The sequence below is a fragment of the Apis florea genome, unplaced genomic scaffold (genome assembly GCF_048593485.1).
Source record: "Apis florea isolate Af1SG1 unplaced genomic scaffold, ASM4859348v1 contig_3078_pilon, whole genome shotgun sequence".
Classification (NCBI taxonomy): Eukaryota; Metazoa; Arthropoda; class Insecta; order Hymenoptera; family Apidae; genus Apis; species Apis florea.
Genome location: NW_028256702.1, coordinates 2,864,592 through 2,883,728, shown reverse-complemented (window position 1 = coordinate 2,883,728; position 19,137 = coordinate 2,864,592). Strand labels below are relative to the sequence as shown.

At 19.3% G+C, this 19,137-nt stretch overlaps 3 protein-coding genes across 3 annotated transcripts; 1 reads left to right on the top strand and 2 right to left on the bottom strand.

The window, feature by feature from the left end:
• The first annotated feature begins 135 nt into the window (after positions 1-135).
• Pms2 (mismatch repair endonuclease PMS2) lies at positions 136-10,480 on the top strand. Its single transcript, XM_012491280.3, has 5 exons — positions 136-532; positions 1,586-1,745; positions 8,352-9,601; positions 9,698-9,947; positions 10,043-10,480. Exons 1-5 carry the CDS (start codon positions 446-448, stop codon positions 10,363-10,365), a joined length of 2,070 nt encoding a protein of 689 aa, XP_012346734.3. The 5' UTR covers positions 136-445; the 3' UTR covers positions 10,366-10,480.
• A 645-nt stretch (positions 10,481-11,125) lies between these two features.
• l(2)09851 (WD repeat-containing protein 1 l(2)09851) lies at positions 11,126-16,380 on the bottom strand. The gene is made up of 5 exons (XM_031918812.2): positions 16,032-16,380; positions 14,965-15,109; positions 14,258-14,731; positions 11,801-12,208; positions 11,126-11,654 (listed from the first exon to the last, which is right to left on the bottom strand). The coding sequence occupies exons 3-5, from the start codon at positions 14,713-14,715 to the stop codon at positions 11,165-11,167; spliced, it is 1,356 nt and encodes a 451-aa protein (XP_031774672.1). The 5' UTR covers positions 14,716-14,731; positions 14,965-15,109; positions 16,032-16,380; the 3' UTR covers positions 11,126-11,164.
• A 251-nt stretch (positions 16,381-16,631) lies between these two features.
• On the bottom strand, positions 16,632-17,905 carry Aps (diphosphoinositol polyphosphate phosphohydrolase 1 Aps). Its single transcript, XM_003697094.4, has 3 exons — positions 17,486-17,905; positions 17,192-17,347; positions 16,632-17,045 (listed from the first exon to the last, which is right to left on the bottom strand). The coding sequence occupies exons 1-3, from the start codon at positions 17,582-17,584 to the stop codon at positions 16,749-16,751; spliced, it is 552 nt and encodes a 183-aa protein (XP_003697142.1). The 5' UTR covers positions 17,585-17,905; the 3' UTR covers positions 16,632-16,748.
• Between the last annotated feature and the right edge of the window lie 1,232 nt (positions 17,906-19,137).

Here is a 19,137-nt window from a genome sequence, read left to right as displayed (position 1 = left end):
TTTTGTTATATTTATTATTATATTATACATTTATTTATTTTATTATACATTTTTTCTATATTTTTATTTTATTATTAAATATAATGTAATAAATAAAATGAATTAAAAATTTGTAACAAACCTATTCAATTTTGTTTTTTTATTTAAAAGTACTTAATTTTTAAGATGTTATTGTAAATATCAAATATCGCGCTATAATCAATATAGTAATTTGTGATAATCAATCAAATTTAAAATCATGGGCATAAAATAGTTTGAATACTAATTCTATGTTATATATTTTTGCATTAAAGAAAGCTTTTTTATTTATATCGAAATATTTCAATATAATTATGTATTTAGTTTTTGTTAAAATTCTTATAAACGATTATATGTTTCTATAATACATGTAAGCGATAAAATTAATTGATTGTATTTCTATTTTAAAATAATTATTTATTAAATAATGACAGAACCAATTGCAACATCAGAAAAATCAAAAAAAATTAATGTAATAAGTAAACAAACAATTCATCAAATTTGTTCTGGTCAGGTAAGATAACCTATAAATATATTAATATATATTTAATTTTTAAATATTAATATTATTTTTTCTTGTTGAAAAAAATATTTATATATATTAGAATATTACAAAATTTATAAATTAAGAAGGAATAGATTAATATGAAAAAGTAATTTTTCATATATAGTAATAAATATTTTATAGATAATATATAAATTTCATATAAATGAAGTTTTTTAATATCATAATTTTTTAAAAATTAATCTTGAATTATATTATTAATATATAATATATAATATTTTAATTAATATAATAAGATCCAATAGAAATCAATATTATAAATAACTTTGGAATTATACTAATTTGAAAAAAATTTTTTAAATGAAGATTTCATTATGAAGATCCATGAGTTTATAAATATTTCATCATTCATCATTTAATAATAACAATTTTTGATAGGAAAAAATTATAAGATATAAAGATTATTATTTTTTATATATATATATTTTTATTTTTATATAAATAAAAAAGCTAATTATTTTTTTCACAATAAACAGTATATTTCATATATAATTTTTATTTGATAAATTATTAATTCATTTAATATATAATATGAAGAGTTTAAATATTTTTCTTCAATTAATTCCTTAAATGAAATAAATAAAATCTGATATATTCTTATTTTTGAATTATAATTAATTTTATATTGTAGTATAAATTATAAAGTTTATGTATTTTTTCAAAAAATTTGTGAAATCATTTTTAAATTTGTTCATAATAAATTTGTTAATTAATATTATATTCAATATTATTTCATGCATAATATAATACAATAGTATTTACTAATTTTTTTCTTTCTATGATTTTTAAATCTTCCAAAAAAAAAATTATATATTTTATATATGTATATATAAAATTTTAATATATCATCAAATAACTTATATTCCAAAAATAAAATCAATATATATTAAAAGAACTCTTTTTATTCTTTTATTTTTGCATTTGAATCTCTTTTATATTTTATATAAGATGACATATTCTATACATATAATATGTACATATTTATATATAAATTTTTATTAGGTGGTGCTTGATCTTGCAACTGCTTTAAAAGAACTCGTGGAAAATAGTTTAGATAGTAATGCTACATTAATTGATATTAAATTGACAGATTATGGGAAAACATGTATTACCGTCAGTGATAATGGAAGTGGTGTCTTAGAACAAGATTTTGAAGGATTAGGTATATTTATAAATATTATATAATTTATTATATATATTCTATTATTATATATATTCTTGTTATATATATATATATTGTGTGTGTGTGTGTGTGCGTGTGTGTGTGTGTGTATTGATGAAATAACATATTGATGAATTAACAATTGATATTGAAGAAAATTATAGGTAAAAAAAATATATCAGAATTTATTAAAAATAATGAAATCAATATCTATAAAAATGACAACACGATTTTCACATAGGTCAATTTAACAATCAATTAATATTGCAACATCTTAATTCTTTGATATGAAGATAGACACGCTGCTCGATTTTATTCACTAGATTTGCATATAATAGTTTATTGAAATTAGAATCAATTATATAATAATAATAATAAGAGATCTTATAAAATTTATTGTATTCGAAAACTCTGATTAAATAATAAATTATAATATATATATATATATATATATATATATATATATATATTTATTATTCAATAAAATTTTTACCATTGAATATTACAAGTTACAGCATAAACATTTTCTAGAATGTTATTTGTTTATAAATAACTTTCATAAATAAAAATGATACTTTTAGTTTTCTATGTTAAAAAATTCAATCAAAGATACTTCGTCAATATAAAGAGGAATTGAGAATTACATTGTTAGTCTCATTTATTTGTCAGACAAATAATAAATATAATTTATTATTTTTGCAATATTCATAATCATATTAATTTTTAATATTATTCTTAAATAAATTACATAAAATTATTCCACAGAATAGATATAACTCTGTTTATTTTATACATAGAATTTTATAAATGATGATTTTTATAGATTTTTTTCTTGAATTCGCATTGTTTCTTAATTAATTCTTATTCGACGCAAACTTATCAATGAATAAGTTTTAACAATAATTTGTTCTTTATATCAATGGATATAGAAACAATTTTTCATATATAAATGAATATATTGCAATATCAATTCTTGATTATCAAATTGTTGGTTTGTTTTGGAAGCTCGTATGTATAGTAGTCTTCCATTAATCCTTATTGAATTCTGATATATTTTATGGTTAATTTAATAATAATTTCCTATTGCATTATCAATAAGATTAATCAAATATTTTTATATACTGCCATCAGTTTTTTTTTATTCTTAATACTCATATCAAGAATCAGTTTTTTTTTATTCTTAATACTCAATATCAAGAATAGATTGACTAATTAAAATAATAAAATAATTAAAATTTCGAAATATAGAAGATGATTAAACTATCAATCTCATATTAGCATCTCATTCTTTTAATTTAGAAAGAGAATGATGAATAAGAAGTATGCATTTCGTAGCTCATATATTATAATCGAAAGATTGTAACAAAAAATTTCGTTTGATTAATTTTAATTAAGATAACATATAAATAAACAAAATAATAAATATATAAAAATAATAGATAGACAATATGATTTACTGTATTTGTTGTTTCTATTTAATTAATAATATATTGCAAATAAAGTCAATTTAAAAATTATTAAAACTTTAACTTTTTTAAAAAAAACAGTTAAAATTTAATTTATGGTTTCTGAGACTTTTTATCTTCGTAATGAAAAGAATAATAAATTTATGATAATTGATATCATTATGATAAATATCAATAATTTGATATATATATATTATATTCTTAAGATATTAACCCTTTGCGCTCCAAGCCTTTTTCGCTCGAACCAACTCCAAATGATTTCTCGTTCATGAATTTTTAGCTAACTTAAAATAATTTTACACACAAATTAAGCTTTATATTTCAATATTTTATGTATCTTTACATATAAAAAATTTATTGAATATTAAAGTCTATATTGTTGTTTTGTGTGATATTTTAATAATAATTACTAAGATACATCCTCGGTTTGTCAAGTATCACAATAAAATGTCGTTTAATGTCTTTTACTTTTCTTATTTTATTGAGAGCAAACCTTACAATTTTAATATTGTGCTCTCACATTCACTGTCTATTATTTTTATTTTCCATTTTCTTATACTACATCTCTATTTTTATCACTATTTTCTTTCTTTCTATCGTCAATTTCTTAATGAATAGAAATAATTTCGTTATTTAATAATAAAAAATCAAATTCATCTTCATTTGAATTAATTTCATTCCATGCTTACAAAATTCAAAAACTTTGAAAATAATATTTCTATCGCCACGACTGTCAAACTTGGATTAACGCCAAAAATGTAATTCGATCCGCGATCATGGTCTAATTTCAGATAAAAAAATCTAACCGTTTGATAATATTATTCTACACTTTAGATTATATGTAAGATTATATGTAAAGATCTTAGGAATTTATTCATGAAGCGATATTTAAAAAATATCAAACATAAATAAATATTATCGCCGTTCGAATTGCAATCCAAGTAGTATCGGAAAGTCACTATTGGACTGTACTTAATAACAACTGAAAATAAATGGAACTATAAATTTTTCTTATTTAAAGTTATAAGATATTTTTAATGATTACCTGTAATATTTGATTAAATATTTGATATGTTCAAAATATTCAAAATCGTTAAATATTAATAACATAAATAAAAGTAATAAATAGAAGTAATAAACATAAATAGAAATGGTTGAAGTGATCATCATATTTTTTCAATAAAATTTATTCATTTTTATTTATTTTTACAAATAATGCTTTTAATAATATATATATCTTAATGATAATTAAGATTCTTCTAATTCTTAATGATAATTAAGAATAAGAAAAAGTAAAAACTAGTCACTTTTATTTATAAATCTTAACAATATTTTCAATATATCAATAAAAAAACTTTGAATAAGATATCAATAACATATTGATAATTGATAATTACTATTTTAGAATATAATGCATCAAAAAAAAATTGAATTTGAATTTTAATAAACTATTTTTTATGAATATTTACTAATCCGAATATACGATACAATATAGTCAATAAAGGAATAGATATTACATTGATATACATCTTCTTTACATTGATTTTTTTTAATATTCATATTTTATACAATTAATATAAACTGTTATTAATTATCATTTATAATTGATTATTTGATAATATAGATTAAGACATTTAAATGCTAAAAAATCAAAAAAAAATTTTCTTAAAAAAATATCCTTGATGTCAAAAAATTTTATCGAGTTATTCTTTTAAAAAACGTATATTTATATTGCATGATTAGCATGAAATGGAAATTAGAAAAATGGAAAGGAAGAGATCCTAAATCTAAAATTTTAACTTTGAATTTTTAATTATTTTCGAAATATTAATAAAAAATTTTTTATTTAATATATTGAATTCTATATAAACATAATTAATACAATTGTTTTTATACAAGTCGTCGAATGTCAACGTCGCCAATAATATAATAGTAATAATAGTTTTTATAGATGTCCCATATATATTAGCGACATAATGATTGTTTTAGAATAGTTGATCATCTGCTAAAATGACAAAGAAAACATATTATAGTCTATTTTTATATAACAATACAATTATTAATCTGGAGTGCTGCACATTAAGAAAAAAAAAGTTGCCTTAACTAATTCTAGATTATTTTAAATTTAGTTAATATCTTTAATAATCTATAACAAATAATAAGAATAAATATATATATATATATATTGTTTAATATATTAAATATGTATACATCTATTACGGATAATGAATATTCTTATATTAAATTGATATTTTCATTAAAATATTTTTTGACTGAAGTTATCAATATAATCAATTTTATTTGAGACACTTTTTTAAGATTATTAATATTATTATTAAATTATATCTTCTTTTCGACATTCGACGACGCGACGAATAAAGTGTTAGTAGTTATAACTATTATATAAGCAAAATTCAATATATTATACTGTTTTTTAATTTATGTATTATGAATAAATTTTTTAAATTATATAAATTTTTTATTATATCTAGGAAAAAAATAAATTTTTAGATTTAGAATATACCTTCATTAATTTCTTCAAATCAATCCGAAGTATATGCTTTTTGAAAATATAATTTTTTATTCTGACTATTGTCTAACGAAGAAAATTTTTTGTTTTATTTTGTGATATCCATTAGATGATTCTAGTAATATTTTTTAATAAACATGAATCTAAAATCAAAAAATACTCTATCTATTAGTTTTTGAAAAATATTTTACGAAGTTAAAAATAAACAATTTTACTAAAAAATAAAATATTATATGAAAATTAAAAACATTATAACTTTCAATTCAATCTTTTGCAGTTTTATGTTTTCAGCTACCAAAGTACTTTTCTCGTATGTCTATTTTCAAGAGATTGGAACGTTTTCTGAAATCACTCTTTCAAATTATTATATATCGGTTTTTGAAATAATTTTAAAGAATCGATAAGATAATAATAATATTAATAATAATATTAAAATAATTATGATTGAAAAAAATTCTGACTTATATCAATTTTGATTGTAGTTTTTTAAAAATTATATCAATTTTATTGTATGCATATACATATCAATTCTATTTCTTATTTAATATACTGTATCTATTTATTTTAGGAGATATTCAAAATAATTTTTTTATACTTGAATACAAGTTTGAAAATATTTAATTGATTATCTTATCCACTTCGTTTCTGCAAATATTCGTATTGTCAAATTGCGTTCTATACAAAAAATATTTGATATTGAATCTTCTATTAGTTCTATTTTTCGATAAAATTATTTTAAAATTCACTATAAAACAAGATTCGAAAACAAAATCAAATAAAACATATGAATTTATTTTATTATTTATATTTATAGATTTATCTATGCAATTCCTCGTTGCGATTAAATTATGCATATTCATATACTAATAGCTAAATATTAGATTTAAGTTTATTAGAATTTCATAATAGAGCATTTTTAAAATCATCGTCTTTTAATAAAAAAAAAAAGGGTTAATAACAAATTACATACATCATTACATCATATTAAAAACAAAGATTATTTGATATTTCTAAGAGAAAAATGAAAGAAAGAAAATGTCATTAACAAAAAATAAATAAAATTTTCTTATGTACATGTTATTATAGATATATTGATGAAATTTGATAAATAGTAACAATCTTTTTTGTTCTTTCTTTCAAATATATCGAAATTTGACTAACAGCTAAGTATATATATATATACACACACGCGCGCGCGTGCACACACAAGTATAAAAAGAATTTTATCTTCCATATTTAAAAATCACCGAAATCAGAGAGGAGATACTAGAAAACTTCTATAACTTCATCTTTTTTTTGAGAAAATGATTGTTATTTTTTTTTCAAATTTTTTGAAATTTAGAAAATAAAAGAAAAGAAATTTTTTTTTATATGCTATCTTAAATTAATGGTTCTTAATTTGTGAATCATAATAATAAGAAGTTCTCTATGAACTCTTTACTATTATTTTTAATTGATAATTTTTAATATTCATTTTAATATTTATTATAATTACATCATCATAGTCTATAATAATAATATCAAGATTTAGCTAAGAAACAATGGTACTTGACGATTATTTTGAAATCATATTTTGCAAAACATTTCATTTTAATTCTTATTTGTAAAATTAATTTAAAATTTTGTTTATTGTATTATAAAAATCTTTTATTTACTTAGAAAAATTATAAATATTTAGAAAAAAATTAGTTGTTATTAATTGCTATTATAAATTAAAAAAAGCTAATATTTTTAGTTCGATCGCAATCCAATTTTCTCACAAATATATATACAGATCATATAACATGGCAAAAAGAATAGAAATTGTATAAAATAAGTAGGATAAAACAAAATAAAAAAAGTAGAAAAATAGATTTTTATAATTAAAATACATTTGTTAACAGTTTTTTTTACTAACAATTGAAATTATAGCTATATACTTAATTTTATATTTTGCATTAAAGGCACCTGATTCTATCTTTTTTAATAACATATTTTTAAATATAATTTAAAAAAAAACAAATTATACTGATATTTTATACAACAAAATTTCAAATATTTTCAAACTATATAAATGAAATGAAAAAATAATAAAACATAAATATATGATTTCGATAAAATATTTTTTCTTTTTTACCGATTCATAGCAATCTAAAATGTTATTATTAAAGAAAATTATAATACATCACAAGTTTGAAAATTCTTATGACAGTACATTAAACAAAATCTAAATTATTATTGAATTAATTTAATATTTATTTAAAATATTAAAAGAATAAATATTAATTTTATTAATATTATATAAAAATATTAATAATAATATTATAATTTTATTAAAAAATAACAGAATAAACACTTGTATTTTTAATATTATTTTACAATTATTTTAAAAGTTTTAATTATCTCAATTTATAATAAAGATTAAATAAGATTAATTAATTGTGTATATTATCTTTTTTTGATAGATTTGAAATGATTTAAAAATTATGAATATTATTATATTTTATATCAGTATATTATATTATTATATTACACATTAATGTATTACAATATATTATACACTTATATTTTTTTACACTTATATTTTATATTTATATTTACTTTACACTTATATTTCATTTTATTTTACAGGATTAAAACATCATACTTCTAAAATTCGAGAATTCTCAGATTTAACAGAAGTAAATACTTTTGGATTTCGAGGAGAAGCTCTTAGTTCACTTTGTTCTTTAGCTGAATTAAGTATTATTACAAGACATTGTACAAGTGAACATGGTTTTAAACTACAATTTGATCATAATGGTTTATTACAAAAAAAAGAACCATGTGCAAGAGAAATAGGAACAACTGTACATGTGAAAAATATATTTAAATGTCTTCCTGTGAGAGTAAAAGAATTTCAAAGAAATCTTAAAAAGGAATATATTCGTGCTATTCAAATATTGTATAGTTATTGCTTGATTTCTACTGAAACAAAGATAACGTGTACTAATTCTGTCTCAGGCAAAACTTCTAATCTTGTAGTTAATACTGTTAATTCTAGTAACATTTTAAATAATATTAATATAATATTTGGCAAAAAATCTTCAAATGGACTTATTAAAATTGAATTATTATCTCCTGATGAACTGACATTACAAGAATATAATTTACCAAATAGTATAATTGTAGATTTTGAATGGGATTGCTATATTAGTAGTTGTGAACATGATGTTGGACGTTTTACTTCTGATAGACAGTTTTTTTATATAAATGGTCGGCCATGTGATTTAATAAAAATTGGTAAATTAATAAATCAAATTTATCACAAATATAATAATAAACAATATCCGTTCATTTTTCTGAATTTAAAATTAAATAAATATTCAACTGATATTAATGTAACTCCAAATAAAAGAACTATTTTTTGTACACAAGAAAATTTAATATTAGCAACTTTAAAATATAGTTTAACATCTAAGTGGGATAAATTACAAGGAAATTTAACTGTAAATCCTCTATCTAAATTAAATTTTGGAATAAAAAGAACAATTTCACCTACAAATGAAGATCGATCAATAAAAAGATTGCATAAATTAAATGAAATATCAAATACAAAATATACAATAAGACAAAATATACAATCTGATAATGAAAATAAAATTATTGAATATGATAATTCACAAAATAACATATCAAATGAAACAAAAATATTAAATAGCATAGAAATGCCAATAAGTATTTTAACAATAAAACAAAAACTTCAAGAAAAACAAAATATTTTACCGAAATATGTGACTTCAAATACAACAATCAAATTTAAGGCAAAAATGGAAGCAAATGAAAATTCAAAAGCTGAAAATGAATTGAAAACACAATTAACAAAAGATTCTTTTTTCAAGGTTATAGGTTTTATGTTTTATTAAATTATATAAATTTTAATTTATTTTTTATTATTTTATAAAAATTTTTAAGACTAAAACAAAAATATTTTATAGATGGAGATTATAGGTCAATTTAATCTTGGTTTTATAATAACACGTTTAAAAGAAGATCTTTTTATTATTGATCAGCATGCTAGTGATGAAAAATATCGTTTTGAAAAACTCAATAATGAAACTCAATTAAAAACTCAAAAATTAATTATTCCTAAATTTTTAAATATTTCTGCAGTTAATGAAACAATATTAATTGAAAATCAAAAAACATTTGAAGATAATGGTTTTTTTTTTAAAATAAATTCTGAAGGTAGATGATTTAATAAATTTAAACTGTTCATTCATATACAAAATACATAATAATATATGATAAATATAATTTCAAATATTACATAAATATTTTAGCTGAATCTGGTCATCGTGTTCAACTCACAGGAATACCAGTTAGTGGTTATTGGCAATTTGGACAAGAAGATATTGAAGAATTGATTTTTCTTATTAGAGAAAGTGGAATAGAAAATAAAGAAAAAAGTATATTTCGTCCAAGTCGAGTAAGACAAATGTTAGCATCAAGAGCTTGTCGTGGAGCAGTCATGATTGGTAAAGCTCTCAATAATAGTGATATGCAAAAATTAATTACTCAAATGGCACAAATGAAAAATCCTTGGAGTTGTCCTCATGGTAGACCAACAATAAGACATTTATTATCATTAAATCTTATATACTAATAAATCATATATTAGTATTTTATGTATTATATTAATATCTTCATTCTAGTATTATTATACATATTTGACAAAAATAGAAAATTTTACAAAATAAATAAGAAAATCGATTATTTCAGTTTTGTTTTATATTTTATGATTATCTTGTATATTCTTACTCTAAAAACTTTTAAATGTATATGAATTCATTTCTTCATACATAATATTCAAGAAAAGTCCTTGCTTAAGTAGCTCTAAGATCAGAATTAAATAAATAACTAGTTAATACGAAAGTAAAAAATATACATATAATTAATAAATAGAAAATCGTTTAAATGACCAATAAGAAAAATTTATTTGATGAAAAATAAATCGGAATATATTGATAATTATAATTTTTTTAATTTCAGTTAATTATAAATTAGATTAAAAAATATTTTTTTTTATATTTATTTTTTTTTATTTTTAATTTAATTTTGTATTAGAAGTGAAATAGCAATAAAATAAGACATATTATATTTATGACATTCTATCCTCGTCTCGCTTCATTTAGTGCAAAATTAAATTACTTATAACTTAATAAATAAATCTTAATCAATATTTTTGTATATTAACTTTCATGTTTATTTTAATATTTTTAATGTTTTAGTAATCTAGAATTATTTTTCAAATTTTCTGAAGACCCAAATAATAAGATAAAAAATGCATTTTTAAAAATATTTAAAGAAATTTTCTTACTTAATATTATAAATGAAGTCAATAAAAAATATCATAATTGTAGAAATTATTTTATAAATATTATATTCTTAAAAAAATAGATTTATTATACACTAATTGTACGAAATATGTTAAATCCTGAATGAGCTGTTGATATTATAGTACCAGAACATTGAGGATGCCAATGCAATTCTTTTATATCAGTTTGACCTTGATGTATAAATAACAACTGTGGTGGCAATTTCTTTAATTCACTATGTTCTATTTCTTCTAATTCATCAGCTTCTACTGATAAATCCCATTGAGCAATTTGATCATCAGCTCCACCAGAAGCAAACACAGTGGCTTCTTGAGGATGCCATTCTACTGTTGTAACAGGTGCAATATGTTGTTTAAATATAGCTAATGGACTTGAACCATTAGAACCAAACTGACGTAAATCCCATACACAAATCAAACCATCATCACCACCAGACACAAGAAACTGAGTTTCTTTACGATTCCATGAAATAACATTAACATCAGCAGTATGTGTACCAAATGCTGTTAACATACAGGCAGATTGTGGACTTGCTCTTGTATCCCAAATTTTAATACTGTTACATATAAAATTTAATTATAAAAATATATTAAAAACATATAATATTAAAGTGAGTAATAAAATATACATTAAAAATAATTTTGAATTTACAAATTCAATAAAAATTTATAAAAATTTTTATAAATTTAATCAAAATCATACCTTTTATCAACAGAGCATGAAGCAAGTACATGTCTTTCATTTGGTGACCATTGAATATCTTCAACACTATGTGGTGCATGTGAATTATAAGGTCTTTGATCCACATGCCATGTTGGAGAATTATCATTATCACTAATGTTCCATATATGAATATTACCCTTACAATCACCAGAAGCTAACATGCCTATTTCTGTTGAACACCAATCAAGTCCATATCCTTCTGAAAGATGTCCTTTAAAACTAAATAATGGTTTGATATTCTCATCATTTTTTTCATATTTTTTACGATATATACGAAGTAATTCATCATTATCAAGTGCATTTAATTGTTTATCTAAATTCCAAATATGTACACGACCTAATTCACTCCAACTTGCTGCTAAAGTTTTTTTTCCAATTCTTGTATATCTATTAAAACAAAATATATTTTAATTAATAATTTATTTATCATTCAATATCATTCATACAATAGTTTAATAATATATATAATAATAATTTAAAAGTTATAAACTTTATATAATTATATTATATATTATACTATAATTATTAAATTTTTTTAATATTTTTATTAAATATTAAAATTTTTTCCATTTTCATTATATTAGCTAAAAGATATTTAAATAATAAAATTAAATAATACTTTTGTCCTTATTTAAATGTTTATTTTTATTCAATTTCAAATATAATCTTTATGTGTTTTTACAATCCTACAATTATTTTTATAATGATGTTAATATATTCTTGAGATATCTTTGTAGGTTTGATTTTAAGCTAAAATAATAATAATAATAATAAAATTAAAATGAAAGTGGATATAAAAATCATTGAAGCTTATTTGTTAAATTATAATCAATTGAAATTTATTAATGAAGTGAAATAGAAACAGAGTGAGAAGACAATAAAGATAGAATAATTTTATTCTTTGTTTGACTTCATATTAATATAAATTTAAAATTCTAATAGATAATTTCTAATCACATTCTTGTTTTTTTCTTACTATATTCTTACCATGTTTTTTTGGATTCAGTTTCAATATTCACACTTAATTTAATAATATCTTATTAAGAATAATTTCATAGAATTTATTTTTTATTTAGATTTAATCCAATGCTTTGCCATTGTTTATTATTTTCTTATATTTTGTTTATTGAATCTTTTATTTTATTCAACTCAAAGTCAACAAAAGTTGACTCAATGTCAACTTTTTTTTGTAATTTTCTTACATTATCTAGCCATTTATTATTTTCATTTAATGCAAATAAATTACTTATTTGATTAAATTATTATTAAATACATATTTAATTAACTTAATTAAATTAAATTACTTAAATAGATAAATTTAATTAACATTTTTATATTCTAATTTTGTTATTTGTTTTAATCTTTAGAAGTGTCCTTTTAAGGATATCTCACGAATATATTAATACTTTATATATATATATATATATATATATATATATATAAATAACATATCGTAAATCATATTATAATGTAATATTACAATAGTTGTTTTAAAAAATTTATAAATTATTACTATAATAATTATATATAATATAATTAAAATATATTATTTCATATTATTATATAAAATAATGTTTCAAAACCTTCCCTGAAGTATAAAAAAAAAAACAATTTAATATTATTAATTTTTTTGTAATATTATATTGTATATTTTTTGTAGTATTATATATTAATCATACGAGATATTTAAAGATTAAATTTTTTAATTGAAATTTAATATTTTTTAATGCAATGTTATACAAAATTATATATTTACACTATTCATATATTTATTTTATAAAAAACTATAAATCATTTATTGTAAAAAATTATAAATTTAATAATTAACTTAAACCTAATTTTAATTAACTTATTATATGAAAGATATTTACATTAAATAGCCTAATTTAAAAAAAAAATAATTTACATTAATATATTAAAAAATACAAAATTCCAAATAAAAAAAGGAAATTAATCTTCATATGTCTCTTATATATTTTCTTGCAAAAAAATTAGTAACACTAAGTTTTTTTCTTCTATACTATGTAACTTTTATATAAAACACTTTTCCATTCAATAAATTATAAATTATTTGATTACTATTTATGATTTATCTTCTTTATTTCTTATTATCTTCATATTTTTTTTATTTCTTTATTTTATTTTATTTATTGTGTCTTATTAATTTATCTTTTAATATATCTTTTTTCTTTTAATCAATTTTTTAATAAATATTATATTTATATATACAATTTATATATTATAATATTTTTCTGTTCATTAAATTTTCTACATTTTTCTTAATTATTTTCTTAATTTTTTCTAATATTACATATCACTTAATAATATTTTATATATTATTTAATAATAAATTATGTTTTCTAAAAAAATTATTTATATTGTTATAGTTGAAAAGTATAAAAAAGTAATAAAAATATTTAATAATTAAATATTTACCTAACTCTATTGACGCAACCTTGATGCTTTATTGGTGCAATAGACATTTTTGGTTTATTTTGATCTTCATCATTTAATTCATCATCTGATTCATCATCAGAATCGTCCTTTATATTATACAAATTTTCCATCTTCATGACAAGAAGATTATTAATATGTGTTTTAGCAGCTTGAGTTCCAGCCACAAGATACATACTTAATGGATAATCTTCTCTGTTATTACCTAAATTATCTAAAATTATATCAAAACTAAGACAAGGAGCACCAGATTGTGCATGATGTAACATTCGATATGCTGTTTTATCCACCACAAGTTCTTCTTCTTTTCTCAAAGGCTTTCCAGGAAGATATATTTTTTTTTCTTGTACTTCATCATTTTCTGTAGAATCTTCTTTGTCACTATCATTGCTATTTTCTTCCATATTCTCATCAATCTCTTGCATTGATTCACATTCCATTTTTTTTTACAAATTTCTTTACATAAAAAAAAAAATAATAATAATATCTTACAAAGAATAGTAAAAGAATATTTGAATAATCAAAAATCTATTTAAATAACCTAACCTTATATAGGAAATAATATAACAATATACAAAAAAATAATAAACATTTTCTCATATTAGCATTTATAATTTTTTAATTTAATATATTATCTAAAAAAAATGGGATGTTGTAAGAAATTTATTAATAAGTTTTTAAAAATTTACCTCTTTGTAATACCAATGCACGTGGATAACGTCCGAAAACGCAAGATCTATACATATATATACATATATATATATATATGAAACTATGAAACTGACTTATCTTACTCAATTTTTGGAATACTCTTTCATTGCATTTTATTGGCAACTTTTTGTGCGAATCAATATGGAACAATAAAAATTAATGACATTAATAACAATGAAATTATAATAACATTTAACTAATGACATTTGAAAAGTTATAAAAAATTTAAATATATAAATTATAAAAAATGAAATTTAAAAAATTCATGATACAACCACATATTTATATTTCATTTTACATTAAATAGTTTTCGTACTAATGTTTTTTAATGACATATACAAAGTAGTTTAAAATAAAATGCTGCAAGCTGTTTTCTCAGAAGATGAAATACAAATTTTAATCTTTTGTATGTAACAAATTTTTCTAAAACTATTAAGGAAAAAAAAGAACATTTCATAGATAGATTTCTTTTAAATGATAAGTATTAATTTTTTATTCTTTAGATAATTCTAATTTGATAAATTTTTTTATCAAATTGAATAATATATATAAGAATATAATAAATTAACTCTTAATATTTTTTATTTTTTTGTTTTTTTTTTTTCATTTTAATAAAGAAAAAAAGACAGAAAAAAAATTTTTTCCATAATTCTATAATTATGTACAAAAAAATAGTGCAACTAAATCTTATTTAGTTTGATAGTTATCTAGGAAACAAAAATATATAATCTTTCATTTAAAAAATTTAAAGAGATTTTCTTTTTTTTCTTCAAAAATTATCTTAAAAATTTGTTGCATATTAAAGAATTAGCCATCATTTAATTCAAGAAAAAAGAAGTTAATATCTTCATTACTTTTTAAGAAAACAGCTTGAAATAGTTTATTTGGACCACTCTATATAGAGAAAAATTTTACTTTTTTTAAATATATAATTCTAAACAATCCTTACTATAATTTTTGAAAAGATTCAGTCTGTAAACTATTAATTATAATATGCAAAATGTTATAATTGTTATATAAACAAATTCAAAGCATAATCACATACCAACAAAATTTTTTTTCAAAACAAATTCTTGAAGTACAGATATGTGTTTCATTATGAGATTTTATAACATTCTTTGAATATATTTAAACAACATGAGAGAAATATTCTAATTATGGAACTTTTTTTTTTACATAAAACACCATCCACTTTACGTATGAAAATTATGTACTTATTTATGTATGAAATATTTCCCTGAAATTATAATAAAAGTGAGAACTAAATTGAAGAAACTGCTCCTTTATGGATCAGTTTTTAATTAATTTATATGAATAAATATAACATCAATGATAGGAAAAAAATAATGATTGCAATTAATAATGATGATGATGATGATAATGATGATCATAACAATAATAATAATAATAATAATAATAATAATAATAATAATAATAAAAATAATAATAATAATAGTGTCTGTAGTATAATAATAGTATTAATAGTAGAATAGCAATATTAATGATAGTAGTAATAGTAGTAATAGTAATAATAGCAGTAATTATATAATAGTAGTACTAGTAGTTATAAGAACAAGATCCACCGAGATTGTAATACAAATAAAAAAGATTAAAGAATGGAAAGAAAAATAAGAAAAAAAGAATGTACATTTTAAATATAAAATATAATTTTTTTAATAGTTATAACTATATGAAAGAAAAGGAGCAGTAACAAATATCTAACACAATAGCAATTGTTCACGCAAATGGATGGTATTTAATATTAGCTATGTTTGTTTAAATGAGGATTGTTACTAGAATTATTCATTAATTGAATAGATGTTACAGTGGTATGTGAATGATGAGATGGTGAAATGTTAGGATTATGTCGAGGATTAGTATTGTGGAGGCTGTGTATATAAGAACGTTGGACGGGCTTGTGCTGAGCAAGCTGAAGCAAGGCTTCTGGTATAGAGAACCATTTTCGTTTTCGACCAATAGCGCGTGAATCTTCCCATTCTGGCAATTCTTCGGTTACTCTCATAACCCATACTTGTGTTCTATGTTTATGTTCCACATTCTAAAAAAAAAAATTATTTTTATAACATTTTTTTCTTTATGCTCAAAATATATTAGAATTTTTCTTATTATGTATATGCTTATTATGTTTTACATGCTTTATGTATATTAAACAAATAATTATATTTTATATGAAAATATTAATACCTCAAATATACCAAGACATCTGCCTAATTGTCCTAAAACACCAGCCTCTTCTCGAACTTCTCGCAATGCTGTTACTGCAGGTTCTTCTTCTGGTTCAACACCTCCACCAGGTACTATCCAACTATCAGGTCTACGACTGGATGTAACCAAAAGTACCTATATCATAAATTACATAAAAATTTAATTTATACATATTTCGTATTAGAAAGAAATATAATAATGCAATAACTGATATTAAAATAAAAATACAGAATTAATGAAAGGAAAAATACCAAGTGCCATCTGCTGGCTTACCTCATCTTCAAGATCGTTTTTAACGCAGATACATGCAGCTCTACGTCTATAACCTTCTGAATCGTAAATACGGATTGAATTTGGTTTTTCCTTGACCATGATCGATTATTAACGTTACAAAATTATTCCATAAATTCATATTTGTCAGACGGCCAGATAGGCCAATCTGTATGCTTGCATTTTAACGTTGTTTGAAGCCGACATATCATCGACATAGAATTAGTCAGTGAGCTTTAATTGCTCACATAATTAATTTAAATAGTCTATCTTTCGTCCGAATGAAAGGACGACTTTCTGCCTAAACAATCCTATATCACGATAATGTTGTCCTTGTAGAAAATTGCTATAACCTCAAAACTTTTAAAGTATTCACTAGACAAGTAACTCCATCTGGTCTATGTTTTCAACATACGAATAAAGATTTAACTATATTTTATTTCAATCATACTTAAATTTAAAACTATATATTTTATAATGAAGTAAGTTTTTGAAATAATTAAATTTAAATTTAAATATAAATAAAGTATATAATTAAAATTTTTCTTAAAAATATATTATTACTAAATTATTTCTACAAATTTGTATATATATTAAAATAATTTATATTAAATTTTAATATGCATTATTATTATTAAATATTACTATTATATATTATTTTTATTGTTTCTATATCTATTACATTTATAAAAGAAATAAAAATATTTATGAATAGATTTATTTATTTTTTAATAGATAGATTCAGTTACGTATATAATAGTTTATTTTAAAATAAATTACAAATAAATATTGAACTTGATATCTTTCACTAGATAAAAAATCCTATTATTGCGATAAATGGAAAGTTAAAATATAATTAATATTTTTTTAAGAAAATTGATTCGAGTAATATTTTTAATAATCATGTAAATAATGTATAAGTATTATACTTCAAATAAATAAAAGTAATATACAAAATGTAATAAAAATAAACGTAAAAAGTGATAAAAGAAATATATAAACTTTTGGTAGATTTGGTAGACAAAATTATAATATTTTTTTAAAATATTTAAAATATTTATATTGATTTAAGCACATATTAGTATAAAATAAATTAAATCATTTTTTAAACAAAATTATAGCTTTTAAATAAATACACGAGCAAAAATAAAAAAAATAAGATTTCTATTTTTAAGTGAAAGAGGTTAAATAAATATATGTATATATATAAATGAAAATTAATAATAACAAAAAAAAATTAGTTATGCTTTTAATGTATAAAAATAAAAATATTCAATAAAAATATAATAAATTTAAAAAATATGGTAAGTTTTTATATTCTTTTGTCAATATTCTTATGACATTTCTTTCTATTTTTATATATAATTCTTATGATTCTTACTATTTTTATATAGATAATTTATAGAATATCAGTAACTTAATTATCTCATTTTATAATAAATAGAATAATAATGTTTTTGTAAATAATGTTTTCATGTATTTATAATTATTTGTTATTTATTGATTATTGTTTTTTATGTAATTATTTAATAAAATATTTAAAAAAGCAAAAAATAATTTAAATAAAATGAAACATACATTATTTTACAAGAAAATGAATTATTATATATTATTAATTTAGTAATTCTGATTTTAATGAAAGTTTAAGTTAAAAA